Here is a 26,348-nt window from a genome sequence, read left to right as displayed (position 1 = left end):
GACAGTTATAGCATCTGGGGCTCTAAGGGGATCATCCAAATGTGCTATGTTTTGGTCACTGGAGAAATGGTCTGAAAGCAAACAAGAGAGCTGCCTAATCAGTGAAACCAAGCCACAGCCTGAGGCTTGAGAAAATGTGGAAAGTTCCTGATGAGGGGATGGAGCAGGTCCAGAGTAAAGTCTGCACAAATAAGTGAGCAAGGGAATACATAGCATATAGCACATAGCTCAGAGTTAAAATGCTGAGTGCCTACTCATTAGAGAGGTGTTTATATCACATACATGACTCTGATCAGAGACTAAGATACAAGGGAGACCTAAGGTCTGGAACAATAGGAGTCTTTTGCTTCTGCTCCACCTGGACTTCTGTTGGATTAAAGTCTGATTAGTGGGTTAGGGTGAGCCTAGGTGTGACTAGCAACTGACTCAGGCCTATCCTTTGTCCTGAACACAAAAGACTAGACACTGAGGACCCAGGTTCTCATAACTCATAGAATCTCAAAGATGAATTGCCCAAACCTTATCTTTTCTTATATCAGATTAAATGATATGAGCCTTCAGTGGGCCGTTGGACATGAGTCTAAAGTTCTTGGATGAGATCTAAGCTGGAGATTTCGATTTGGTAGTTGTCAGATTGGTTGAGATTACCTAGAGAGGGACCAAAGGGTTGATTGGCTGCACCTGTCAGCTTAGCCATAGTAACACAGTCACAGAGTGGATACCAACCTCTGCTTAACCACTCCTTGTGAATGGCCATGGCCACTATAAGATTCTAAGCAAGGTTTTCGCCCCTCCAAACAAATGTCTCAATGACTGGCTACTGCTGCCTTCCCTCTGATGGCCTTCTTTGGAAGTGGAAATTTCTCCCTGTGAAATGTGTGTGTCAAACTATAATAGACCCAAATTCACCTTGCACCTTTTCTTTCAATTATCTCTGCCTTTTAATTGAATTTGCAAATGACTTGCTAATTGCTTCTACACAAACAACTTTCATTAGCTCATCTCAATTTTCATCCAGAAGTGGTAGTAAATTGCCAAGTTCCCGGAAAAATTCATGGAAGACTCCCATGTACAAAATATGGGCGGGAAAACTTCACTGAGGAATGAGGCTAGTATCCTAGGGAGGTAGGCAGATGCTCACTTGTTCTTCCAGAAAATTCCTCTGCCCCTCCTGTGCCCACTGTCCTGCCTGGAAAGGGAAAGCTTTACTCTTTTTTGAAATGGGTAGCTATCTTGAATTGCTTATCTTTCCTTTGACTCCCACTCTAGGAGTGTTAGGAAGGAAGAGGAGGGAAGAAATCTCAAGGTTCTCTTTGCCTGGTTGACCAGGAACATTTTGCCAAGGGGAAAAGATGCTAAAACTCCAGCAATAGGTACATGTCCAAAAGAATTGAAAACAGGCATTTAAACAAATTGTGCACAAATAATCATAGGCACACTGTTCACAATAACCAAACGGTATAAACAGCCCAAATATTCTAGTGAATGGATAAACAAAATGCAGGCTGGGATTCCAGCAACTTAGGAGGCTGAGGCAGGAGGATCACAAGTTCAAGACCAGCCTCAGCAACTTACTGAGTTGAGGCCCTAAAGCAACTTAGCAAGACCTTGTCTCAAAATAAAAAATAATAAGGACTGGGTATGAAGCTTGGTGGTAAAGCGCCCCTGGTAAATCCCCAGTACCTTCAAAAAGAAAATAGTAGATCCATAAAACAGAATATAATTCAGCCATTCTCATATGTGCTACTACATGGATTAACCTTGAAAACATTATGCTAAGTAAAAGGTCATATATTGTATTATTCCATTTATATGAAATATCCAAAATAGGCAAATTTATATATGGAGAGAAAGTAGACTGTTAACTCCGGGGAGGTAGCAGAGGAAAGGAAGTGTTTACTGATGGAATTTCCCTTGAATTGATGAAAATGTTCTAGAACTGGTAAGTTCTAGTTGGTGATGGTTGTACAACATTGTGAATGTACTAAATTCCACTGAATCATGCACTTTTAGGTAAACTTGGGTCTAGGAATATCACTCGGTGGTAGAGTGCTTGCCTACCTATGTCCAAGGCCCTGAGTTGGAGTCTCAGCAGTGTAAAATTAAATTAAGTAATTAAATGGTTAAAATGGAGAATTTTATGTTACATGACTTTGTCTTAGTCTGTTTGGGCTGCTATGACAAAATATCATAAACCCGGTAATTTATATACAACAGAAGTTTATTTCTCACAACCCTGGAGGCTGGGAAGTCCAAGATCAAGGTGTCAGTGTCCAGTGAGAGCCTGGTTCCTCACAGATAGTTCCTTCTTGCTCTGTTCTTGTGTAGTCATATATGCTCTGGGGTCTCTTTTAAAAGGCACTAAATCTGTTCATGAAACCTCATCACCTACCAAAGACCCCACCACTTAATATCATGACCTTGGGAATTAGGATTTCAACATGAATTTGGAGGGGACAGAAACATCCAGGCTGTAGCAGAATTTAAAACAGGGTGAGAGGTGGGGGTATAGCTCAGGGGTATCAGGGTAGAGCACTTGCCTAACATGCACAAGCCCTGGCTTCCATTAGCACTGCAAAACAAAACAGAGAGAGAGAGAGAGAGAAAGAGAATATGGGGGTGGGAGGAGAAAGAAGAAAAGGAAGGAAAGAGTGAAGAATCCAGAATACCTTCCTGAGCTTAGTTTCCTTACTGTCATGTGGTGATACTAATGTCACCACTCCCACCCCTCACCCAGAGTGGGTATGAGTAATACATCAGTTAGTGCTACGTAAATACATAGCCCACAGTAGGCCACAGTAGGCATTCAAACTAAATATTAATTGCCCTCAGGTCTATATAAATGTCTAAACCTAAACCTATTTGTTCCTTTTATTTACTTTTATTATTATTATTATTATTATTTGTATTGCTAGGAATTGAACCCAGGGCCACTCTACCAGTGTTACATCCCCACTCCTATATTTTTATTTTACTTTGAGACAGGGTCTCACTAAGTTGCCCAGTTTGAATTTATCACTCTCCTGCCCCAGCCTCTGGAGTAGCTGGAGTACAGGTGTGTACCACTGTACCTGGTTATTTTCTTTATTTCTTTCAACTCTATGGTTTGTGGCTTCAGCCAGAAAAACTGTCGTAGCATGGGTTTGCTCATTCCTTATTGGATGTTGCAGGCTGTTCCACTATCTGAGATGTTCTGCCTCCTATGTGCAGGCTACTGTACCCTTAGGCCACTGCTACAGAATCACCTGAGAGCACCATCTGTGGGATTCACCCACTGAATCAGATTCTCAATGTTGTTAGAGGGAAGGGGTCTTGGATATGCATTTTTAATAAATGATCCAGGTGGTGGTCATGCATATTAAAATTGAAACCACTTTGCTAATTTATGTCTTTACCATCTTTTCCAGGAAGTCTGCCCAGATTTCTCCTCTGAGTAGTGCTCTGATACCCAGAGTGCTCCTCACCTTTGTCTAAGGGTCTGATTGACTATCATATTCGTCTTGGGTTTTGCTGGGTGTGCTGTCGCCCAGTGGACCAGGGAACCCCAGGGACAGATGCGTGGCTACCCCTTTTCTCTTGTCATTCTAAGCACAAATGTTCCTGGTTCCACCTCAGTGTAGGTTCTCCTGGGATGCTATAGGAAGTGAAACTCAGAGTCCTGCTTACTTACTTCTTCAGTTACTTGGGAAAACCTAACTTTTCTGTCTTCCTATCATTCTATTTCTGACTTTTCTAGATGGTCTGGAAATTATATTACTGTATCATATCAGCCTTTGCTTTTCCAATCCCATCTTACCCAGGATGCACTAGGTGTGGGCCAGCCCCTACCCTACCCTGACAAGTGACCATGGATCCTGGAGCCGGGTCCGAGTCATCTCTGACTGTCAATGAGCAGGTATCTTCCGGGATGAGAAGGGATGGGGGTGGTGAGGGCAATGGACCAAAGGGTGTGGGCAGGGGAGGAAGGCTCCACAGCACCTTCTTCAGCTGTTTCTTACCAAAGTTATGGTTATTTCATCAAGGGGATTTGCCAACTGATTTCTCAGGTTTTGAGTTTGGGAATTTAACTGTGACTTTTCAAATTGAAATTAAAATGCACAAATATGTATAACTTTACATGAGGAAAGCTTTGGACATCAAGTAATTTACTTTTACTTTTCTCTTTCTGTTTATATATACTTTCTAATTTTTCTGCAATGACTGTTTACTTCTTATGTCATTTTTTAAAAGGAGAAAAAAAGTGAACCAAATCTTAAAATGTAATTGGAGAGAAGCCCCTTGTAGATCAAGTTTGAGTCAGTAAAAGGGAACTGCTTTGGGGGTTTTATTTCACTTGTACTTTCCTGTTGGGAAGGTGTCACTTTGTCACTTTTTCCACCAGTCTCTGACTGGATTCAGTTTTCAGGCTTTAAGAGCATGTTGTGGCAGTGGTTTCCGGTTCAGGCCAAGTGCAGGGGAGGGCTGACACAAAGCACATCAATGTACAGATTTTGTCTCTGATTCTTGAATGGCCCAAATGGCAGGATTTCAGTGTCTGAAATACTGTGCAGGACATTTGAACAGAAGACCACCAAGTGCTCTAAGGAGACTCAGGGTCCGCCTGCAGCATACACATGGAGGATCCCCCTTGCAGTCTGAGCATGCCCACTGCTGGTTAGCATGACAGGAGCCACAGGCTATTAAGATACCAAGCTCCACTGGATCCATAGCTGGGCTGGGTGAGGAAGAAGAGGACATCTTTAGGATTCCTCACCCTTCTTTAGAAAGTTAACTTGCAGGGGAATCCTGGTCGTTTACCCCAGAGTTTTGGAAATAAAGGCATTGTAAGCTTAAAAGTTACTCAGCATTGTGGAGCATTTATTTCCACCCCTTTATTTTTGGGGAACATCCAGATGGTTTCAAGGAAATCAAAGACGGTTTGTTTCCTGGCCCAACTTCAACCATGTGTACTGTGTTGGGAGCCCTCATAGCCACATTCCCATGTCCTAGCAGCCAAGAGGACATCCTCGCAAAGTTATGGGATAGGCCATTTCCTATTCCCTGAACTGAGTCCAAGAGGTGGAGCAAATAGAAATATCTCTCAAGTGATGAGGCTCTGTGGGACTCTTCCCAGTTCTGTCAGACCCTTCTCCTTAACACTAGGACCTGCCTTCTTTCAGCAGCTCTTTCCCTGGAACAGGGGAGCAGTAGCCTGCCCCAGGATCTGGCATTCTCACAGAGCACAGTTTGCTGGCTGGGAGGTCTACATCTGCAGTATCCTCTCTCTCCTCCATCCAAACCAGGGCTATGCTGATCCCTCCTCGCAGCAGTGTCCCTTATCCTCTGCCTACAGGTCATCGTGATGTCGAGCCATGAGACCATCCGAGTGCTGGAAGTTGGAGTGGATGCCCAGCTCCCTGCTGAAGATGAGGGCAAAGGACTGGAGGGTGTGGCTGCTGAGAACTCTCAGAGTGGAGGCCTTGCTGAAGCCAGCAACCCAGGCCCAGACCACCCAGATCCCACTGCAGAGGCAGCTGGTATGAGACTATTGCTCTTATCTGGTATCACTCCCCCAAGTCCATTCTGGGATCCTCTGGGGAGCTCAGGTGGCATTAGGCTTTTATCTTCCTATGCACTGGGCAGCTTATGGCCACAGTCCACTTTTAACCAGCATCTGGGGTAACTTGGCACTCCTTGTTCCTCTTGCAGCCACTTCCAGGCCTAAACTGGGAAAGGTGGAAGGTGACTGGCAGGGTTCAGTTTAGGTTGAATCAACCTCAGAGAACTCCTAGGTCCAAAACAGATGGTCAGACCCAATGCAAAGAGAACTGGGCCTTCAGGATCCTTCTGGCCTTCCCAACCCTGTCCTTTTTGTGGTAGAACTGGGAGGTCCCAGGTACTGAGGATGGGAAAGCAGTCTACTTTCCTCAAAGAAAGGAGATTAGGTAGGACCCCTGAACAATTCCTGCTCCTTACTCTTTGCAGTTTTATTAGGTATTGCCCCTCTGCAAAGCCATCCTTACAGGGTGAGCTGCCTTCTCCTGAAGGATAGCTGTGAGAAAGCCAGGGCTGCCCTGGGGTTGCCCTGGTACTAATCTCCAGTCCTGAGGCACCTTTCGTTGACTTTCCTCCTCAACACCTTGCAGAGTGGTCTTCTTTTGCAGGAATCTCCAGCCTCCTTTACCAGTTCCCTCAGAACACCATGATTCATTTCCTCTGGCCTTTTGCTATTCTTCACCCCTTGCCTAGACTGGAGATTTGGACTGGATGGGGAGTAAGGGGAGGAACCAAAAGGAGCAAATTAGAACGAACTAATTACAGAGAAACAAGAGTTCCTTAACAAGAAAATGGCACGACCTCACAATATTTGTTCTACCTGCAGATCAGTGTGCGGATTCTTGGGACCCTAGTGACCTCAGTAACTTGTTCTCCTTTTGAATAAAGGAAGGACAAGAGGCATGGCCATCCTCCCCTAGTTTTGAAATGCTCTGCTTTCTGTTGAGGCCAAAATGGGTCATCACCTACTTCTAAGGTGCAATTCCCAGGGGAATAGGCAGAACAGACAAGGACTCTCTGTCCCTGCCACCTGTTCCTCTCAACAGAGCCACTGTGGGGATGGGGCTCCTTTTCAGAAAACCCCAATGAGGTTTCTTGAGTTTATCTGCAGTGCCTCAACTTCCCTTTTTGCTCTTTCACACATCTTCCATAACTCATTTTCTGGTACCTAATTCTCCTTTTCCAAACCTGCTCTGAGAAATGGATTCTAAATCAATTATTTACACTTTAGTATGAGTGCTTATGGTAGTGTGCATCTTATTTAAGTCTTTTACCAAAGTCTTCTTCTCAATAAAGGGATTTTAGTCATTGTAAGAGTGTTTTTTAAATATATGCATATACATATATATACATATATATTATTATTATTTTTTTAGTTGTAGATGGACATAATGCCTTATTCTATTTATTTATTTTTATGTGGTGCTGAGGATCGAACCTAGTTCCTCACACTGGCTAGGCAGTTGCTCTACCACTAAGCTACAACCCCAGCCCCATTGTCAGGGCATTGTGATGGTATTGCCTAAGAAGCTGCCAGCTTCGATTGATGGGACCTTTCTAGGTATGCAATATTAAGAAGGGCTCCCTCATATTAAAACAAAATTAAGTAATAGGAATCTTTTCAGGATTAAAAAGTCTAGTACTTTATGTCTCTCTTAGTTGTCCAGTCCTTGCCACACACGTTTTCGGATTTGCAGCTACCAAGGGTGGACCATGGAATATAACACTCTGCACCATATTGTTTCATATGCCCATTTCTACTATTATTTTATTTTTAAATGATTTTATATATATTTTTAGTGGTTGATGGACCTTTATTTTTTCTATTTATTTATATGCAGTGCTGAGAATCAAACCCAGTGCCTCACACATACTAGGCAAGTGCTCTACCACTGAGCCACAACTCCAGCCCCCATTTCTAGTATTGACATAGATTCATAACCTGATTCTGATATGAGTCATTGTGAAATTGTTTGTCTTTTCGTTTTCATTAACAGTGCTGCCTTGAACATCTTTGCTCTTGGTTCTTTAAATTTTTTTTCCCCTTCCCAGCTACTGAAAATTCATTTCTTAGAGCAGGTTTGAAAAGGAACAGAATTAGGCACCAGGAAGGATGGCAAGTTAGCAAGACCCTGGGCAACTTAGCAAGACCCTGTCTCAAATTTAAAAAAAAAAAATAATAATAATTTTTTTTAATTAAAAATGTTTCTTCTTAGTGGTGAAGTCCACTAAAAATCTTTTCAAAGAGAAATTAAGTATTAACATAGAAGGAAGTAATCACATGGAAAAATTTTTAAAATTTGCTCTCAGTGAGAAGAAAAATATTTGACTTTGAAGTACCACATATGCCAGTGGCACATGCCTATAATCCCAGCGACTCAGGAGGCTGAGGCAGGAGGATTGCAAGTCCGAGGCCAGCTTCAACGACTTAGCAAGACCCTGTCTCAAAATAAAAAATAAGATTAAAAAAAAAAAAAAAGGGCTGGGGACCTAGGTGCAGTGGTGCATACCTGTAATCCCAGTGGCTTAGGAGGCTGAAGCAGGAAGATTGCAAGTTCAAAGCCAGCCTTAGCAACTTAATGAGTCCCTAAGCAACTTGGCAAGACTCAGTCTCAAAATAAAATATAAAAAGGGCTGGGGATGTGGCTCAAAGCACCGTTGGGTTTACTCCCCAGTACTGCCAGGAGTAGGGGGAAAGTAGCACATGCTTTTTAAACAAACAAACAAACAAAAAGTGATAAAACCTAATTTACGAGTGGGAAGTACAGTGGAATAAGGCAGACATTTTTACCCTATATACATGAATGATTACACTACCAGTGTGATTGTGTACCATGTACAGCCAGAGGAATGAGAAATTATGCTCCATTTGTGTACAATGTGTAAAAATGCATTCTACTGTCACACACAACTAATTAGATTAAATTAAAAAATAAACATAAAAAATAAACTGGGTGCGGTAGAACACACCTGTAATTCCAGCAGCTCAGGAGGCTGAGGCAGGAGGATCAAGAGTTCAGTCAGCCTCAGCAGGCACTAAGCAACTCAATGAGACCCTGTCTCTAAATAAAATACAAAAATAGGACTGGGGATATGGCTCAGTGACCAAGTGTCCCTGAGTTCAATCCCTGGTACCCAAAATAAAATTAAATAAATAAAATTTTTAAAATCTTAAAAAAAGATATGGAGAAAAAAACCTAACTTGGATGGTGCTGTGGAGAAGCAGGTACAGTTTTGGTGGTTCTGAGAGTTAGTCTAACCTTTCTGTAAAGCAGTATGTCAGGAAGTGACAGAAATTCTAAATATATATAAACCCTTGGACATCATGGTCCAAGGAAATAGGCCCTAATAAAATGAATGTTTCATTTCTTTAGATGAAAAGAAAATCCTACATCAAAAGGTAAGCTTTTATAAATTATGTGGAAAAGGTAACTTATAAAAGTCTACCTTTTTATGTTTTATTACATTTTGTTCAACATAATTTTTTTTTTTTTTTTTTGAGATGTGATAGTACTTTGTTGATTGCAAGTCCTGCCTCAAAACCAGACTCCAGGAAACAGCAGAGAAAATCTTTCTGGCCCAGAGAGAACCCTGTAACCCCATACTGTGCCATTACATTACAGGGTTTGTGCAATCCCTGCCACTCTCCTGAGCTCAAGAGATTCTCCTGCCTCAGTCTTCTGAGTAGCTAGAATTACAGGCACATACCACCATGCCTGGCTAACAAAATTCTTTTAAATTTTCATATGTTCAGATTAATTTATCTTCTCTGATATTTTTTCAATAGTTAAAAATTGAGTCTTCCCTCCTCTGAATATATAAACCTGCTAATTCTTTTTTTTTTATTACTATTTTGTAAGGCTTTTATTGTTAAGTGCTTGTCTCTGTATTTCTTCAACTTTCTTGGTTTTATTATTATATGCTGTGGGCAATATAATCCTGAGTTAGGCTGATGCCTTTCCAAATGAAAACACGGGCTCAGACTGCAAGGTTGGATGGAATCCTTCAGGTTATCTAATCCAAGTTCCTGCTCCACTATGCGCTATAATACAAGGGCTCTTTGAAAGGAAAAAGGAGAAAGGCCTCCATTCCTGGACTTTCTGATTGAATAGTACTAGATTAAAGCCTAGAAATAAATACCCAGCTGGTATTAAGAAGTCATTGATCAGGGCTAGGGTTGTGGCTCAGTGGTAGAGCACTTGCCTGGCATGTGTGAGGCCCTGGGTGCAATCCTCAGCACCACATAAAAATAAATAAATTAAATAAAGGTCTATTGACAACTAAAAAAATATTTTTTTAAAAAAAAGAAGTCTGGGGCTGGGGAGATAGCTCAGTCGGTAGAGTGATCCCCAGCACCACAAAAAAAAAGAAAAAAATCTGTCACCCAATGCCTACAATCCTTTTAATGTCTGACTGTTTATGAAATTATAACCCTTCACTGTTGTGGGCTGTGATGAGGTTTTCTGGTGGGGGCACTCCAGTTCTTGAATTAGTCAAAGTAGCAAGAGGAGGTAAAAAAGCTCCACTTCATGGCAAATTCCTTTGGAAACTCATAGAAACAGCTCAGCTTGACCTCAGACTTCAGGAGATAGCAGAGAAAAGCCAGCAAGTTTTTTTTTTTTTTTTTTTTTTAAACCCTGTAATATGGGCAAAGACCTGTCCAATTTTCAGGGTTTTGCCCTGCGGGAATTCCTGCCCCTTCCCCAAGCCAGCATCAAAAATTAGCCTGGAGCTGGGGCTGTAGCTCAGTGGTAGAGCATCTGCCTAGCACATGTGAGGCACTGGGTTCAATCCTCAGCACCACATAAAAATAAAGGTATTGTGTTCATCTACAACTAAAAAAAAAAATTTTTGTAAAGTAGCCTGAAAGCCTGCTGTGGTGGCGCTTGCCTGTAATCCCAGCTACTCAGGAGGCTGAGGCAGGAGGATTGAGAGTTCAAAGCCAGCCTCAGAGACTTAGTGAGTCCCTGAGAAACCTAGCAAGACCCCCCTGTCTCTAAATAAAATATTTTAAAAAAGGTCTGGGAATGTGGCTCAGTGGTTGAGCGCCCCGTGTTCAATTTCCAATACCTCCCCAAAAAGCCTGGGAGGGATGAAGAGTGATTCAATTGCTAGCTGAACCCAGGATAGCTGTTCCCATTAATTCTAGCTCCTTGCCTCTTTGACTTGTATTTACTTCAGGCCTCTCTGCTGACTGTGTGACATGTCATAGTGTTCGATAGAGAGAAGAAATGAGGGGTTGATACCAGCTATTCACACTCTTGCATATTCTTCATCTAGTTGTGGGAATGTCATCAGTCAGGGTTCAGGTAGGTAACTAGGAGCAGAGAAACCTCTATTTGAGCCTTCTGGAGTTTTTTGTTGTTGTTGTTGTTTGTTGTTTTGTTTTGTTTTTCATTTTAAGTGGTTCTGGGCACCAAACCTAAGAGTACTCTACCACTAAGCAACATTTCCAGCCCTTTCTATTTTTTCTTTTGAGATAGAGTCACTAAATTGCTGAGGCTGGCTTTGAACTTGTGATCCTCCTGCCTCAGCCTCCTACGTTGCTGTAATTTCAGGCAAGCACCACTGTTCCTGGCCCTTCCAGATTGTTGACCACATTGCAGAAAAGAATTGAAGAACACATCAGAATTTCAGTGGCAGAGAGTTTATTGGAAAGTGAAAGTACATAGTCAAGGACTGAGTGCAGGCATGCCCAAAGTCTGAACAGTCTCACAGATAGATAGGTTGTGGTTTATATGTTCAGGGGAATAAATATTCATAAGCAGGGGCTGAAAATGGAAGAAATTCTCTGGAATTGGGAGGTCCTTTTAGGGAAACCTGCTCAGCTTTAATAAGGCAGCTAAAGGGTTTTTGAGTGTAGATAGTAATCAACCTTAATGAGCAAAAAGGTAAAGGTAAGGTTAGGAGTCTTTCCGGTGAGTTTGTGCATGAAACCAGTTAGAGCTGGCTCCAGAGTGTGGTCCACCTCATGGTTAAGGCAGAATGTTTTGTCCAATCAGATACTAGAAGGATGCCTATGGTTAAGCAGGAGCAGCCCACAGGTTGCTTGCCGAGCTGCCTGCCAGCACCTAATTTCCATGTTCCCTAACTCAGGAAGAGAGTGGCCACCTTCCAGATCTGGCGCAGAACTCTCCGGCCTCCTACTCTCACTACAAGTAGAATTGAGGAAGCTGCCTCACAGGCCAGGGGAGGCCAACAAATGGTCTCGGGTTATACAGAAATACAAAATGGGGCGGACAGTTGCCACTTCAGGCTGTAGACAAGATGTTCGACCTCAGTGACCCCTCCACTCACATCAGGCTCACTCCATGTCCTTCTTTCTCTCAATGCCATATGAAGTGAAGTCACTCCCGGGGATCCCTCCGAGCCCTGCCCCCGCTATTGCCACCTTCAGCCAAGCCCCAAGCCAGCCTCAGGCATCGCAGACCCTGACACCACTGGCTGTACAAGCTGCCCCCCAGGTAAGGGCCACCCCAGGGAGGTGGACTGAGGGCAGTGGGCAGGAATGAGGTGTGGGGTGACCATGGGTCTGCAAACTGCATGAGACAGGACAGGGAAAGGGTATGGGTTGAGGGAGGGAATCTCTTCCTGGGACCCCTGGCTTCTCCCTTCCCCAAATCAGGCCCATTGGAAGAGATCTGCATTTGCTGGGCAGTTTCCTGGGGTCCAGAAAGGATTGTAGAAATTCCATTAACCCTTTCATGCTGCCAGAGTTTCTGTTTATCTTAATGATGAAATGAGTGAATAGCTTTGTCAGCCTCTCTAGCAGATGCCTGGAAGAGTTAATGGATTGATCAGAGTCCTCATTTAGAGACAGGGAGCAGCCCCAGCCAGTGAGAGGCTGCCTGCAGGATCCTGCAGACATGCACAGCACAGCCTGGGTGACCTTTGCTCCATGCACTAATCTCAGGCATCCAGTCAAGGGTGTATCCTCCACCAGAGCCCTGGGGAGACAACAGACTGCAGAGAGGGAGGTCTATGTGGCCCTACCTGTCCAGTGGTTTGGGCTGGGCCCTGTCTTGATTTGGGCCATTTCTTTGCAGGCAAGATAGTCTGGCCCAGGGACGCCCTCAGGTCCAGCCTCCGGCTAGGACATGGCTCTTCCCTGCCCGCCTGTGACCTTTCCCCACTGCCCTAAGAATGTTTGTTTGTGCTCAACTGGGTCTGAGAGACCCAGTGTTTGCGCTATCAATGTTGATTTTTTATTTTTTCTTTTCTTTTTGAAATCTTGTTTACTTTTGCAGGTCTTGACTCAGGAAAACTTAGCCACAGTTCTGACAGGAGTTATGGTTCCAGCAGGGGCAGTTACTCAACCTCTTCTTATCCCCATCAGTATTGCAGGTCAAGTGGCTGGGCAGCAGGGGCTGGCCGTGTGGACAATTCCTACAGCAACTGTGGCTGCCCTCCCAGGACTGACTGCTGCTTCTCCCACGGGGGCAATTTTCAAGCCACCTTTAGCTGGTCTGCAAGGTAACGGCAACTCTCCCCAGGACTGCACCAGGCCCCCCACCACCCTACACTACCCTCGTGCACGTGTGCTTGCCATGTCGGACTCAGAACCCACAGCCCACCCAGGGCAACAGCCCTGGAGTCTGGATCGGTGTCCCAAGCACCCAGCCACAGAGCCGCTGCACCACCTTGGAACTCTAGACCAGGACACCATGCCAGCCCAGCAGGCCTTTCTTTCTTCAACCAACTGCCTGAGACTGCCCCTCCCCCATGCCAGTCACCCCATGACCAGCCTCCTGAGAAGGACTGCAAGAAGATTCAACAGCTGGTTCTTGAACCTACACATCTCCTGGCCCAAGGGAGGGGGGATGAGAGATGTTGGCATGTGCCAGCCCTTCAAGGATCAAGGAAATTGCAGCTGTGTGCCCCCTATGCCCATTGCCCCAATCCCCTGTTATTCTTGTGCCAGATCCCTTGGGATTGGAGCCACTCTGGGCCATGGCTGGGCATTTGAGCACCTCTGTCTCTGCCTTGCTCCGTAGCAGCTGCTGTGCTGAACACCGCTCTCCCGGCACCCGTACAAGCTGCCCCACCAGTCCAGGCCTCTTCACCGGCCCAGCCCCGGCCACCAGCCCAGCCCCAGACACTGTTCCAGACCCAGCCACTGCTGCAGACCACGCCTGCCATCCTACCACAGCCCACTGCTGCCACCGCTGCTGCCCCCACCCCCAAGCCAGTGGACACCACCCCACAGATCACCGTGCAGCCTGCAGGCTTCGCATTTAGTCCAGGAATCGTAAGCTGCTGCCCTCACCCAAGGTTAACCAGGGATGGATCAAATCTGGGTCAAGGGTAGAACTGACCCTTCCCACAGTGGAGGACCAGCCCCTTGAATACAGCCCTTTTCCAACACATCAGCCGAGATGAGCTCCCTCTGAGGTCTTCTTGCAGCTGTCTGTCTGTCCAGCCCGGGCAAAAGCAAACAGCCTCTGCCAAGAGGGTTGGGCAAATTCTCCAGAACCTGAACCACTGGACCAGCCTTGGAGGGTGGGATGATGTCTAGGGATTGAAGACCTGTGAGCTGCCTTTGAGGTACAGCTTCAGGCTCACAACTCTGTGCTGGTGTCTATTCAGCGTGGCTCCTGGCTTGGTAGTGGAGCTGTCAGATGTGACTTGGAACACATTGGCTCCTCTAATCTGGCCTTTCTAGCCTCCCAGGCCTGGCCCAAAATGTTAACCAGTTACTGTCCTGACTGTGGCTTCTGCCCTACCCTACTCTTCCCTGAAGCCCCTACATGGTACTGGATACTATTCAGTTGTGGACATGGTACTGCAGCCCTGGCCACATTCACAAATGCCCACCCAGTGCCTCAGCCCCTTTCCCTCTGTCGGGGTCTCTTTTTCACCCATTGGCCTCTGAGCAAAACTCTTCCTCCACCCACAGATTAGTGCTGCTTCCCTCGGGGGACAGACCCACATCCTGGGCTCCCTCACTACAACTCCAGTCATTACCAACGCCATTCCCAGCATGCCGGGGATCAGCAGTCAGATCCTCACCAATGCCCAGGGACAGGCAAGTGGTCAAAGCCAAGCTTGGGGGCTAGTGGCTATGGAGAAGCTGGGTGGGAGTGGGCCAGGAATTGGGTTAAGAGTTATAGAAACTCAGAGTGTCAAGTTGCTGCTCATAGCTCCCTATGGTGGCTCTCTGCTGATGCCAAGGCCAAGCAGGGGTAGCACCACCCTGTCTTACAGGTGCTAATTTCATTTAAAGAGCACCTACTTTGTGGCCAGGCTTTCTGCTAAGTGCTTTCTTATACATTTTCTCATTTTATTTTGAGAACAGATCTATTAGAGATTTTTATTCCCATTTGGTGGGAAAAAAGACTGAGGTTGAGATAAATTAAGCCACATAGCTAAAATGTTGCAGAGCTGGGATTGGCATTTAGGTCTCTGATTCACAAACAGACCTACTGCTGTCATGCTGCAGCTCTGATAGAATAAAGAAGGAGCCTGTATAGTGTGAATCTTTTACTTTGTTGATAAAGAAACGGAGGCCAGAGGGGTTAAGTGATTTGTCCAAATTAGCATCTTACCCTGCCAGTGTGGGGATTTGGGTTGGGGTGGAACTGGACACTGCCCTCATGCTTGGGGTCCCTGCCTTATTTCCCCCCAGGTTATTGGAACACTTCCATGGGTGGTGAACTCAGCTAGTGTGGCGACCCCAGCACCAGCCCAAAGCCTGCAAGTCCAGGCCGTGACCCCCCAACTGTTGTTGAATGCTCAGGGCCAGGTGATTGCGACCCTGGCCAGCAGCCCCCTGCCTCCGCCTGTGACTGTCCGGAAGCCAAGCACGCCTGAGTCCCCTGCTAAGAGTGAGGTACTAGGGCTGGGGGTGTGGGTGGGGAGACAGGCAATACCGTCTGCATGAACTGCTTACCTCCAAATTGCAACTCCTGAAAAAGCAGAGCACCTCCCGAAAGTGAGGGGAGGCCCCTGAGTAGAAGGACTACTTGAGTTCACCCCGACTCTACCCAGGATACAGCATCCTTTGGTCCCCTACCCAAACATACCAAAACATGTGTCCGTTCCCTCAGAAGTGAGTACCATTCTGAGAAGGCAGGTGCAGGGTGGGTTGGGAATGTGGGGTGTGGTCAAAGTGCTGGAAAAGATCCGGGAGGTTCACTCTGCACCCTTTCCTCCTTCGCCCCTCCAACTTTGTACCTTGGTTTTGATTATTCGTTTCTTTGTTCATTTAAGAAGCATTTTTTTGAGTGTCTAATATATTCTAAGCACTGAAGATACAAATATGACGAAGTTGGCCTGAGGTAGCTCAGCATTTAGTGATAGCTACAAATCAATATCATAAACCCAGTGCAGTGGCACACTCCTGTAATCCCATCAATTCAGGAGGCTGAGGCAGGAGTATCCCAAGTTTGAGGCTGGCCTCTGCAACTTGGTGAAAACCTGTTTCAAAATTTAAAAAAAAAAAAAAAAACTGGGGATGCTCAGTATAGCACCCAGTACCAAAAAAGAAGAAGAAAAAAAAAAAAAAAAAAAAAAAAAGAGCAATGCTTCAGATATATTATAGCCTCAAACAAGGATATATCCAATGTAATGGGATTATATGGATAATTTCTTATCTTTACAGGTTTATTAATCATTAGGTTTCTTTAGTTATCATATATCACTTATTAGTTTATTCTTTTGTTGTTGTTGTTATAGATGGACATCATGCCTTTATTTTATTTATTGATTTTTATGTGGTGCCGAGGATCAAACCCAGTGCCTCATATGTGCCAGGCAAGCACTCTACCAACTGAGCTATCTCCCCAGCCCCTAATTTATTCTTAAAACATGATTTTCTTTCATTCAAAAGACTGTCACATTGAAACTATTAAGAAAATAAAATCAAATTAAGGGGGAAAAAGTCAACATGATAAAGACTGTGATCAGGGAATGAATAAAGCACTTTGAGATGCCAGGAAAGGGGATTCTGGCAGACGAGGGAGTCAGGCAGGTCTCCAAGGAGAAGGAGCTTTGAACTAGTCTGAAAGGATGAGTTGGGTGTGAGTGTTCTATATTTGAGGAACTACAGCAAGCATCATGTGCTTAGAGCAGCAAATCTCAAATGTGTGCATCAGAATCATCTGGAGGGCTTGAGGGAATGAAGAGTTTCCTTCTTAGTAATGGGACCCAAGAATATACTTTCTAAATTCCCAGGTGACATTGAGGTCAGAGGGTCTCGAATGTGGCAGTCTCCCTCCAAGCTTTGTAAATAACCGCTTAGCCTCATCTGTAAAATAAAGATTACAAGGGTACCTACTTCAGAGGGTTATGAATACCAGCAATAAACACTGGTGCATTTTAAAAATTTCTCTGTTATCCAGATAAATCTAAGAACTAATTAGACTATTGTGAGACTCAAATTCTTGTCATCTGTTAGGAGGCAATTTACGCAGTTCCAGCAAGAGACAAAGTGATCTGAACAAACACACAGGTGCTGGGGATGAAGAAGGAATAGACTTGAGAGCCGTCAGGAGGTAGAACCCAGGGAACAGGACCATCCTGGAGAAACCTGTATTTCCTAGAAGGCTCTATTTTTTAAAAATAAGCATAACTTAAAATACTAATTTCATATATTTATAGTTTATTCTCATTACAAATAGGACATGATTTTTATTAAAATTTAAATGTGTGTGATGTAAAAAGTAAAAATCCCACAGGCTGGCAGGGTGGCTCAGCAGTAGAATATGTGCCTGGCACGCCTGAAGCCCTGGGTTCGATTGCTGGCAGCGTACACACACACACACACACACACACACACACACACACAATGTAAAATTCCCTTCTAAATTTACCATGAGAGATGATTTCTGTTGACAGTTTGCTTCATAGGACTCAAGATTTTTTTTCTGGAAATTCATAGGTATTTTTTAAAGGTTTCTCCATGAAAATCTTTTTTTTTTTTTTTTTTCTGACAATATTGGGGATTGAACCCAGAGGTGCTCCATTGCTAAGCTACATTCTAACCCTTTTTATTTTTTGAGACAGGGTCTTGCTAAATTGCAGAGGCTGGCCTTGAATTTGCAATCCTCCTGCCTCAGTCTCCTACATAGCTGAGATCATAATAAGTGCGAACCACTGCACCCAGCTAAAAACTGTTTTTCACCTTACATTTTTTTCACTTAGCCTCTATGAATCAGTGCAGTTAAGAGATATACTTAATTCTTTTAATTGATGTATGATTTCTCATTGTTGTGAGGTCTAGGAGTTATTTACCCGTTCCCTACTCATGGATATTTGAGGCCTGGGAGACTCTCGAATCAGGAATAAGTTCTCCTGATTAGAATCTGGCTTCAGTTTCTCCTTTAAGGGTAGAGATGTGAGATCAGTTATCCCAAAGGTGGAAACTTGTTGGGGTTTCACCAAGTGTATTGAGACTTTCTGAGTCTCTCATTTTCTTATGTCACAGGTGGCTTCCGCTTGATGGGGCATGTTGCTCTACTTATTTAAGAGGTCATTATTGTGGAATGGGTGTTAATAAGCAGCAGCTCGGGCTGGGGACATAGCTCAGTTGGTAGAGTGCCTGCCTCGCAAGCACAAGGCCCAGGGTTCAATCCCCAGCATCGCAAAAACAAAACAAAACAAAAAAATAAGCAGCAGCTTTAGTCTTGTTTTGGCAAAGGTGGGAGGGTGCTGGTAAGTGAGAATTTCATACTCTCCTCCTCTGGTCCATCCAGGGATCCTGACCCCCTGAGTTAGGGAAGGGACAACAGGGGCTTGTCTCTCTTCTCCTAGGTGCAGCCCATCCAGCCCACACCAGCTGTGCCCCAGCCTGCTATGGTCATTGCCAGTCCAGCCCCAGCAGTCAAGCCATCTGCCTCTGCTCCCATCCCAATCACCTGCTCAGAGACCCCAACAGTCAGCCAGTTGGTATCCAGTAAGTGACTCCTGGAAGAGAGAAGTGGAGAAGTGGGGGTGGGGCATCTATTTGGGCATTTCAACCTCCTTACATACTGCTTTTCTTAATAAATTTCCTGGAGCCATATGCTATGACCTAGCCCTGGAGTTCCAGCTAAGTCAGGAAGTTGAGGATGTGGATTGTTTGAGCATGGGAATTCAAAGCTAGTCTGGACAATCCCATCTCAAATAAGTTAATCAAATTCCTGAATTCCAAAGGTCACAAAGGGCAGAAGGCCAGGGCAAGGGGCTGGCTTTCTTATTCCTATTGCTGTTGAGCTGGATTCTGAACAGGATGGTAGGAGAGGCTGCTCAGCTGGCTGTCTGGCTGCTTCTCTGAGAGGCCAAGCCATTGGCTGTCTGCTGTGGTTTCTTATCCAGCATTTGAGGAATGTGGACAACCAACAAGTGTGCTTGGGGCAGGACAAGGGAGTACAGGGGTGGGGTTGGAGGTAGGGGGTGGTCAGCAGTTAGAGCTGCAAGAACTTGAAACTAGACCTTATCCCTGATAGGTTGGTCCAGGGCCCCTTTCCCACAAGTCTGCTTGCCTTGGGGGAAGGGCAGTGAAGGTCTTAGGGTGCACAAGCCTAGTATCCCCATTCCTCACCATGCACTAGTCCAGACTAATGGACCAGATAAGCAGTGACGATTCCCATCTTACATACTCATCCCTGATCTCTTCTCTGGCCTAGAGCCACATACTCCAAGTCTGGATGAGGATGGGATAAACTTAGAAGAGATCCGGGAGTTTGCCAAGAACTTTAAGATCCGCCGGCTGTCCCTGGGCCTTACACAGACCCAGGTGGGCCAGGCTCTGACTGCAACAGAAGGGCCAGCCTACAGCCAGTCAGCCATCTGCCGGTGAGTAAGGCTGCCCTAGACAAGGTCAGGGCCTGCTCAGTGCCTGGGCACTCATGGGAACCCAGGCATCTAGCCTCTTACCATATGCCTCTTGCTCCTGACTTCTTCCAGATAAGGTGTATTTATCTGAACATGAACACTCGGAGTAGCCAAAGACTGATGCAGTCCTTCTGGGACCCTCTGAAGTTTATTCTCTGATCCGGACCATTTATATGCTCTTTTGGGGGCAATCCAAGACCCAAATCCATTCAGGAGTCCTAGCAGGAAAGGAGTTATAAACTTAGTCACACAAGTAGAAACTTCAGTTCTCTCTTGGCCCTCAACTGTGCCATACCCTGTCATGCTCTCATCTCCCTCTCATAAGGCCTGACTATAAAGCAATAGAGCTGATTTTTTTGTGTGCACCGTACAAACTGGTTTTGATGCCAATACCAGAGAAAGGGTAGCAGAGAGTTTCAAACAAGAAACTCACTGGGCTCAGTGATGACCCAGTGGTTTAATCTGCCTGCCAACTCCATAGCTAAAACTAGAGTAGTTGACTATGGTCACTCTAGTGACATAGAGTACCTTGTTGGCTGAGCCAGAAAAGTAGCCTGTCATGTTAGCCATGTTCCTATGAGAGTGCATTTGGAGCAGGACAGCTCTCATGACTTCTGGAGGCCACTCAAGATGGTTCCTCAAAGGACTTCACTCTGGGCGTGAGAGTTTTGGAATGGTTGTTTAAGGGACTACTGTCATCATCCTACTGACCTGACGCTGTAGAATAATTTCCCTGTTAAGACCTGGGATTCTGGAGAGCCTGAGGAGTCCAGTCTTGGCCAAGCCAAAGGGGTCATTGTGGAGGCAGTTGGAGGACACTGGGAAAGGTCTCACCAGGTCCAAAAAGAGCAGCTCCTTAAGGGTAGTGCATTGAGACCAAGATACTCTCTCTGTCCCTTCCTGGGCTTATATTGACTACAGGTTTGAGAAGCTGGACATCACGCCCAAGAGTGCCCAGAAGCTGAAGCCAGTGCTGGAGAAGTGGCTGAATGAGGCTGAACTTCGGAACCAGGAAGGCCAGCAGAACCTGATGGAGTTTGTGGGAGGCGAGCCCTCCAAGAAACGCAAACGCCGCACCTCCTTCACCCCCCAGGCCATAGAAGCCCTGAATGCCTACTTTGAGAAGAACCCGCTACCCACAGGTCAGGAGATCACCGAGATTGCTAAAGAGCTCAACTATGACCGGGAGGTGGTACGGGTCTGGTTCTGCAATCGGCGCCAGACACTCAAGAACACCAGCAAGCTGAATGTCTTTCAGATCCCTTAGGGCTTGGCCGCCAGCCCTGTGTTCCAGCACTTTGTACTCTTCCCTTGGTACCCGGCTGTCTCCACTGCCATGACAGAACCCATCATTTTGCCACATCATGAGACTCCACCATGTGCATGTGTGTCGATGCCTCCCTCCTCTTTCCCACATATCTTGTGTCCTGAGGAGGCCAGAGGGGACCCCATGAAAGCCCCAGGTTCTGGGCTGAGTGTGACAAAGGAAGGGATTTGTGGTGTTGCTTAGAGAAACATTTTGCTAACATGGTTTCTGAAGGGCAAATTCTGGCTGGGAACCAGAAACTCCTGAGGAACACTGGCCATGAGCTCTTGCTTTTGACAGCATTCTCTTTCCACCTTCCTTTCTCCTTTGCTCCTGTGTTAGTGTGGCAGGTATGACAACACATTCAGTGGAACCACAGCCTCACACTACCCTCCCTCACTTCACCTACAGGCACACCGAACCCCCGAAAGGACTTAAGATATAAAATTCAGAGAAGTGTTCTCTGTTGCTCCGAAGGTTAGACTCAATGTCTGCCTTGACCTCAAGGTCAGAAGGTTCCCGAAGTCTTGTGCCAGAACATGTGAACTCCTCTCCCTGGTTCTTTTGGGGATAGAGTTAGAGTTTGCATCAAATCAGAACCTTTTCTTTTGCAATCTGTGTTGAAAGTGAGCAACTGTATATTTTACCTGTCCTGGAGTTGTCTTGGGCCTGCAATTTAGTAAAGAAGTCCCTTCTCTTGGATTTTAATCTAATCTCTGTCCATGGCCATTCCCTACCCCACCCCTCAAAATGTAGGTTAAGAGAATTTGCATCTGGGTCCCATGGTGCATACCTGTTATCCCACCTACTCAGGAGGTTGAGGTGGGAGGATAACGCATTTGAGACTAACCTGGGCAGCATAATGAGATCCTGTCTCAAAGAAAAAAGGAGAGAGGACATGCAACCTGGAAAATCCCATCGCCCAGCAAGCAGGCAGCTCTGGAGAAAAATGAGGAAAGGAATGCTGACTTTCTCTCTCCCTCTCTTGTCCCCATACCCACCCTAATTCAGACTGGAACCTTCTCAAAGGAGCATATTAAACAATAAACTAGACAGGAAGGCCCTGAGGGAAAGGACAACATTCAGAAAGAGCCGATAGCAGCCCAGAAAGTTCTCTTGGGGAAGTTGACTTAATTGCAGTTTTGTGTACAACTTCAAGCCTTGCATATTGGAGAAATCTCACTTTGTCCAGAGTGGTCGACCATGTCTGTGTGCAGGCAATTCCCCCAGTGCTGTTCTACATCAGGACTACCCAGTTCAGGATGAATTTTGGCTCTAGAGGGGGTAGCCATGGTATCTTGGGGGTTAGCATCTTATCCAAGCTACAAAGTGAGTTTCCAACCTCACTGTGACTGGACAACCCTTAATATTCAATATGTGACTCCAGGTCAGGAGAGAACTAAGAGGTTTGCTTGGATGATCCCAGACTTACTATATAAACTGTCCCTAAAGAGCCACAAGTTCCAGGAGTCAAATGTCATCTCTCTTTACTACTGTCATCCTTACAATGCCTGGTCTCTAGCAGCTGCCCTCCACTGCACCACATATGATCTACCCCAAGTGTTTGACTACCAAGTAAGGGCACGTTGCTGCTTCTGTAGGTTACTGGTGTAGATCTACTGTCTAGCCTGGCTTCCTTTCCTGCCCACTGCTGGTCTTCCTAGGTTCTGCAATGCCAGTGTGGCCACCCTCTTGGTAATCCTGCCAGTGAGAGGAGAACAGTTGTGTGCTGAATCACCATATGGGCACACACGTGTGCCCTGCTACATTTAGAACTGCCATCCTGCCAGAGTGTGGTGGGGGTGAGGAGACCCAGCCCCCTAAGAGAGAGTATGTCTTCAAAGGAGAAGCTGAACACTCTAGGTCATGGTTATAAACCTGCCTCTTTGAAATGATGAATTCACTTGGGAGGGGTGTTGTGAACAAGTTTTTAGTAGGAATCATTTTTCATATGGAAATCTGTCAAGGATTCAGTGACTCAGACTACAATGAGTTAGAAAGATGCAGGTTTTCTTGCTCAAACACTTGCTTTTAGAGGTGCTTTCTTTTTTGGGGGAAAAAAGTGGGTCACAGCTGGTGCCCTGGAAGTAGCATATAATATAGGGTGTGTCCATGCTGTGAATGTGCAGGAGGACACCATCTGTCCTGTGGCTTGACAGGAAAAAAATCGTGAACCACTGGTCTAAATTAGGTCTGGTCATGATTTCTTAGCCCCTCCCTTGTCTAAATCTGTCTTCCCAATGCTGGGCTAGAACTAAATCATTTTCTCCTCTACTGGAAAGATGGGTCAGTCTTTCAGAAGAACAATATCAGGGCCTGAATGTTTGCAGCTGAATTCTCCAGACTGGGTGGTGCAGGATATGCCAGAAATGTACTCTAAGTAGAGCTCACCACCCTATGACCTCTGTCCTTGCTCTCCTACTATGGGACCCCCAGGGAGCAGCTGGGGACTGGGACATTCAACTACGAGGCAGTTTTTTTTTTTTTTTTTTGGTTTGATTTTGGTAGTATCAGGCTCTGAAGGGTGTTAAAAATTAAGCCAGAGCTCAGTGGCTGCTTTGCCATGGAAAGATGGGAGAACGGCAGAAATAATTTAACTGTGTGGTTTTGTTTTAAATGAAAGAAAGACCAAAAACTTACTGTGGCCTGCTGAATCAGCTGGGGCCTTTGACCCTGTACTAACCGTGGCATTTTATCCAGGCAAAGTTCAGGGAAAGAATTCTGACCAATGAGCTGAGGAACACACTTGAGATTGGAATGAGAAACTCTGATGTTTTCATCTTCTCAGAAATCCAGCCATCCTCTTCCTGTGCCCAGATTTCCTTTCCTGCCTCTTAGGCCAGATTCTGACATTGAGGTTCTGACTGTCCCCCAGCACAGGGCAATGCCTACTGAGGGCTGGAGGGAGGGTGGGGAGGGAAGAATGGGGGAGAAACACTTGGTGTAGTTGTGTGGAATAAACAGTATTTTTTCTTTTGTACTGGTCTGCCTGTTTCTTAGTGACCTCTCAGTATAAATATGAGGGAAGCAGTGCCAGAGGCCAGGCAAGTGGCAAGGAGCCTGTAGCCTGGAAAATGCCATTACAAGAAGGTGAGGGTCAGTGCCCTCGATTCCTACTTTATTATTCTTTTTTTATTAGACAACCTATGATTTGTCTTGAAAATTATATCATGGTGGGGAATATGTGGTGGACCAGAGCTGCTCACGTGGAGAGGGGTGGGGAGGGGGGTGGGGAATGCACTAGATTCCCATTTTAGACCCTCCCTATTGGGCTGAAGGTCTGCAGGGCCCTTTCTTCTTCTAGACTATTCTCTTGGTACCTAGGCCCCAGAATTCTCTGCCATGCCTATTTCCTGGGTCTCTTTTCTCGGGGTCTGGAGAGCAGCCTATGCTCTTGGTATGTACATATGTAGGTCCGAGACGCAGTTCAGTCCACTGGGGCTGCTATCATAAAATACCTTGGCCTGGGGAGCTTATACACAACAGGAATTTACTGCTCATGGTTATGGAGACTAGGAAGTCAAATATCAAGGAACTGACAAGGAACTGACAGGTCTGGTGTTTGATGAGCATCCTCTTCCCTACAGATGGAAGCCTCCACTGTAACTTCACATGGTAGAAAGGCAAACATGCTCCCTCAAGCCTCTTTTAAGGACCTTGTTATGATCAACCTTCATGACCTAATCAACCTCCCCCAAAGCTTCCCTCACCTCTTAATACTATCTCACTGGGAATTAAGTTTCAACCTATGAATTTTGGAGGGACACAAATATTCAGGCCAGCAGTGACCAAGGGGCAACTGTTTGTTAGAGACTTGCATGACAGAGCTTGGATACACAGGCTGAGATCTACATGTGTACATGAAGCCCTTTGCCTCTCAAGGAAGGGAGTGGGGAGATAAGGCAGTCTCTACACTGAGAGCCTGGACTGGGGAACATTCTAGCATGGAACTTCAAGGAGTTCTCCTGGACATCTAAATTTAAACCTGGTTTTCCAGGTTAATATGAAGATATTTATGAAGATATATAGAAGGCTAAAATATTAATAGTTTGATTTATAGAGTTCTTTATAAAAACGGAATGTATGGTTAAGTGGGTTTTCATTTTTCATTCTTGCCCAGGCCTGCTATCTGAGTTTATAGCTAAGAGAGCACAGCTGTCATAAGGGTCTCTTTCTTGGCTCGTCTAACTCTGAGCACTAGGGTTTAGGCCATTTCCTTCACAATTCCTTCCCCCACCTAGTACTGATGAAGTCTGAGCTGCATAAACTAAGTTGGTAAGGGCAAGACCTGACTCTGCCCAACCACCATTACCGTACCACACGTGGAGTTGGGGGGTGGTGTTGATTCTAGACCACCACCACCTGGCCCCCACGCACAGGGATAATGGATGTCTAAGACTCTGACACAAGGCTTACAAATCAGAGGCACTTTACAGAACTCTGAAATACTGGAGAAAAATATCAAATAGAAGCCAGCACTTAAGCTAGCACAGATATTAGCCTATGCACACTGGCCTGTGACTCCTCAGTACACAGGCCAGGGGCGCACAGTAAGTGCTTGATAATTGCCAAATCGATAACTGAATGCATTTCCTACCCTTCTGTTCAAGAAAATAATGAGAGCTGAGACTTTCGGCTACTGGGAGAGAGCAGGGTCAGGGGATTCTGCTTACCATGCAGGGATTAGACTGTGAAACGTGGGTGTGAATGGAATCTCACCAGATAGAGACAGTGCCAGCAGCTCTCACCAGGAGAGTCCTGGGAGTTGAAATCTCTGTCTCAGACCAGTTGAGAGTGGTTCCTGGCAGTTGGCCCAGGAAGGCTGTTGAAGAAGCAGGGTGGGTTTGTGGAAGAACTGCAGTTTTTATTCCCAGGCCTGGGAAATTCATTGCTCTCTGGATGGTTATGAAGGGGGAACTGACCTTTTATAGTCTGGAGAAGATGTGGGCTGGTTTCTGCACTAGAGACAAGAGAGGAAAAAAACCTGAGATTACTTAGAACTGCGTGACTATGAATGCTGCTGATTTCATTTCCTTTCAACTAAAGGGTCCTTCAGAGAAGACAGACTGGACCTCATAAGCTCCTTGGATAGGATGCAGAAATACAGAAAAAGTTAAGGCTAGGTGGTCAGTCCTCAAAAAAGCCTCCTTCGTTATAGTTTTTTCCTGTAACTGAAGGAAAATGCTCAGGGATTGACCTAGAAACTCAGCAATACTGATTGACCCACGGGTGACCTGAATAATTGAGTGAGAAGGGAAGCCTGGGGGATGGGAGGGTGCTGGCAAAGGGAGGCTGAGTCCTCCAGTCTCTGATTTGTCTCAAGAGGTAGGTAAGGCGGTGCTGGGGTACTCTTTTTTTGTCAACAATAATAATAGCTAAATTTTACCCATTACTATGTGCTAGGCACTATTCTAAGCATTTAACATTCATTACCTTAGTCAATTCTTACAATAACTTTATAAAGTAAGATTCTCATTGATTTTAAGGATAGGGAATTTAGGTTCAGGGAAAATGAAGAATCTGCTCAAGGTTGCATTATGAGCAGTGGAGACAGGATTTGAACCCAAGTGGGCTGTCTCTAAAGTTTAGTGTTTAACCTTGTCCTATATAGACTCTGAGAGGTAGGTGGGGCCTGGGGTTCGCTATCTTCCTGATCTTTGCAGTAGAGTTTCCACATGTTTCCACCCACCAGGAT

General features: G+C 45.4%; 1 protein-coding gene across 1 annotated transcript; it reads left to right on the top strand.

Moving 5' to 3' along the window:
- The first annotated feature begins 3,832 nt into the window (after positions 1-3,832).
- On the top strand, positions 3,833-23,264 carry POU6F1 (POU class 6 homeobox 1). Its single transcript, XM_079139849.1, has 10 exons — positions 3,833-3,895; positions 5,333-5,516; positions 11,878-11,999; positions 12,783-13,008; positions 13,530-13,783; positions 14,432-14,560; positions 15,161-15,364; positions 18,286-18,427; positions 19,140-19,308; positions 20,269-23,264. Exons 1-10 carry the CDS (start codon positions 3,848-3,850, stop codon positions 20,612-20,614), a joined length of 1,824 nt encoding a protein of 607 aa, XP_078995975.1. The 5' UTR covers positions 3,833-3,847; the 3' UTR covers positions 20,615-23,264.
- The last annotated feature ends 3,084 nt before the right edge of the window (positions 23,265-26,348 follow it).

The sequence above is a fragment of the Sciurus vulgaris genome (assembly GCF_902686455.1).
Source record: "Sciurus vulgaris genome assembly, chromosome: 5".
NCBI lineage: Eukaryota > Metazoa > Chordata > Mammalia > Rodentia > Sciuridae > Sciurus > Sciurus vulgaris.
The sequence above is the reverse complement of the archived record's forward strand: the minus strand, read 5'-3'. Positions and strand labels throughout refer to the sequence as shown.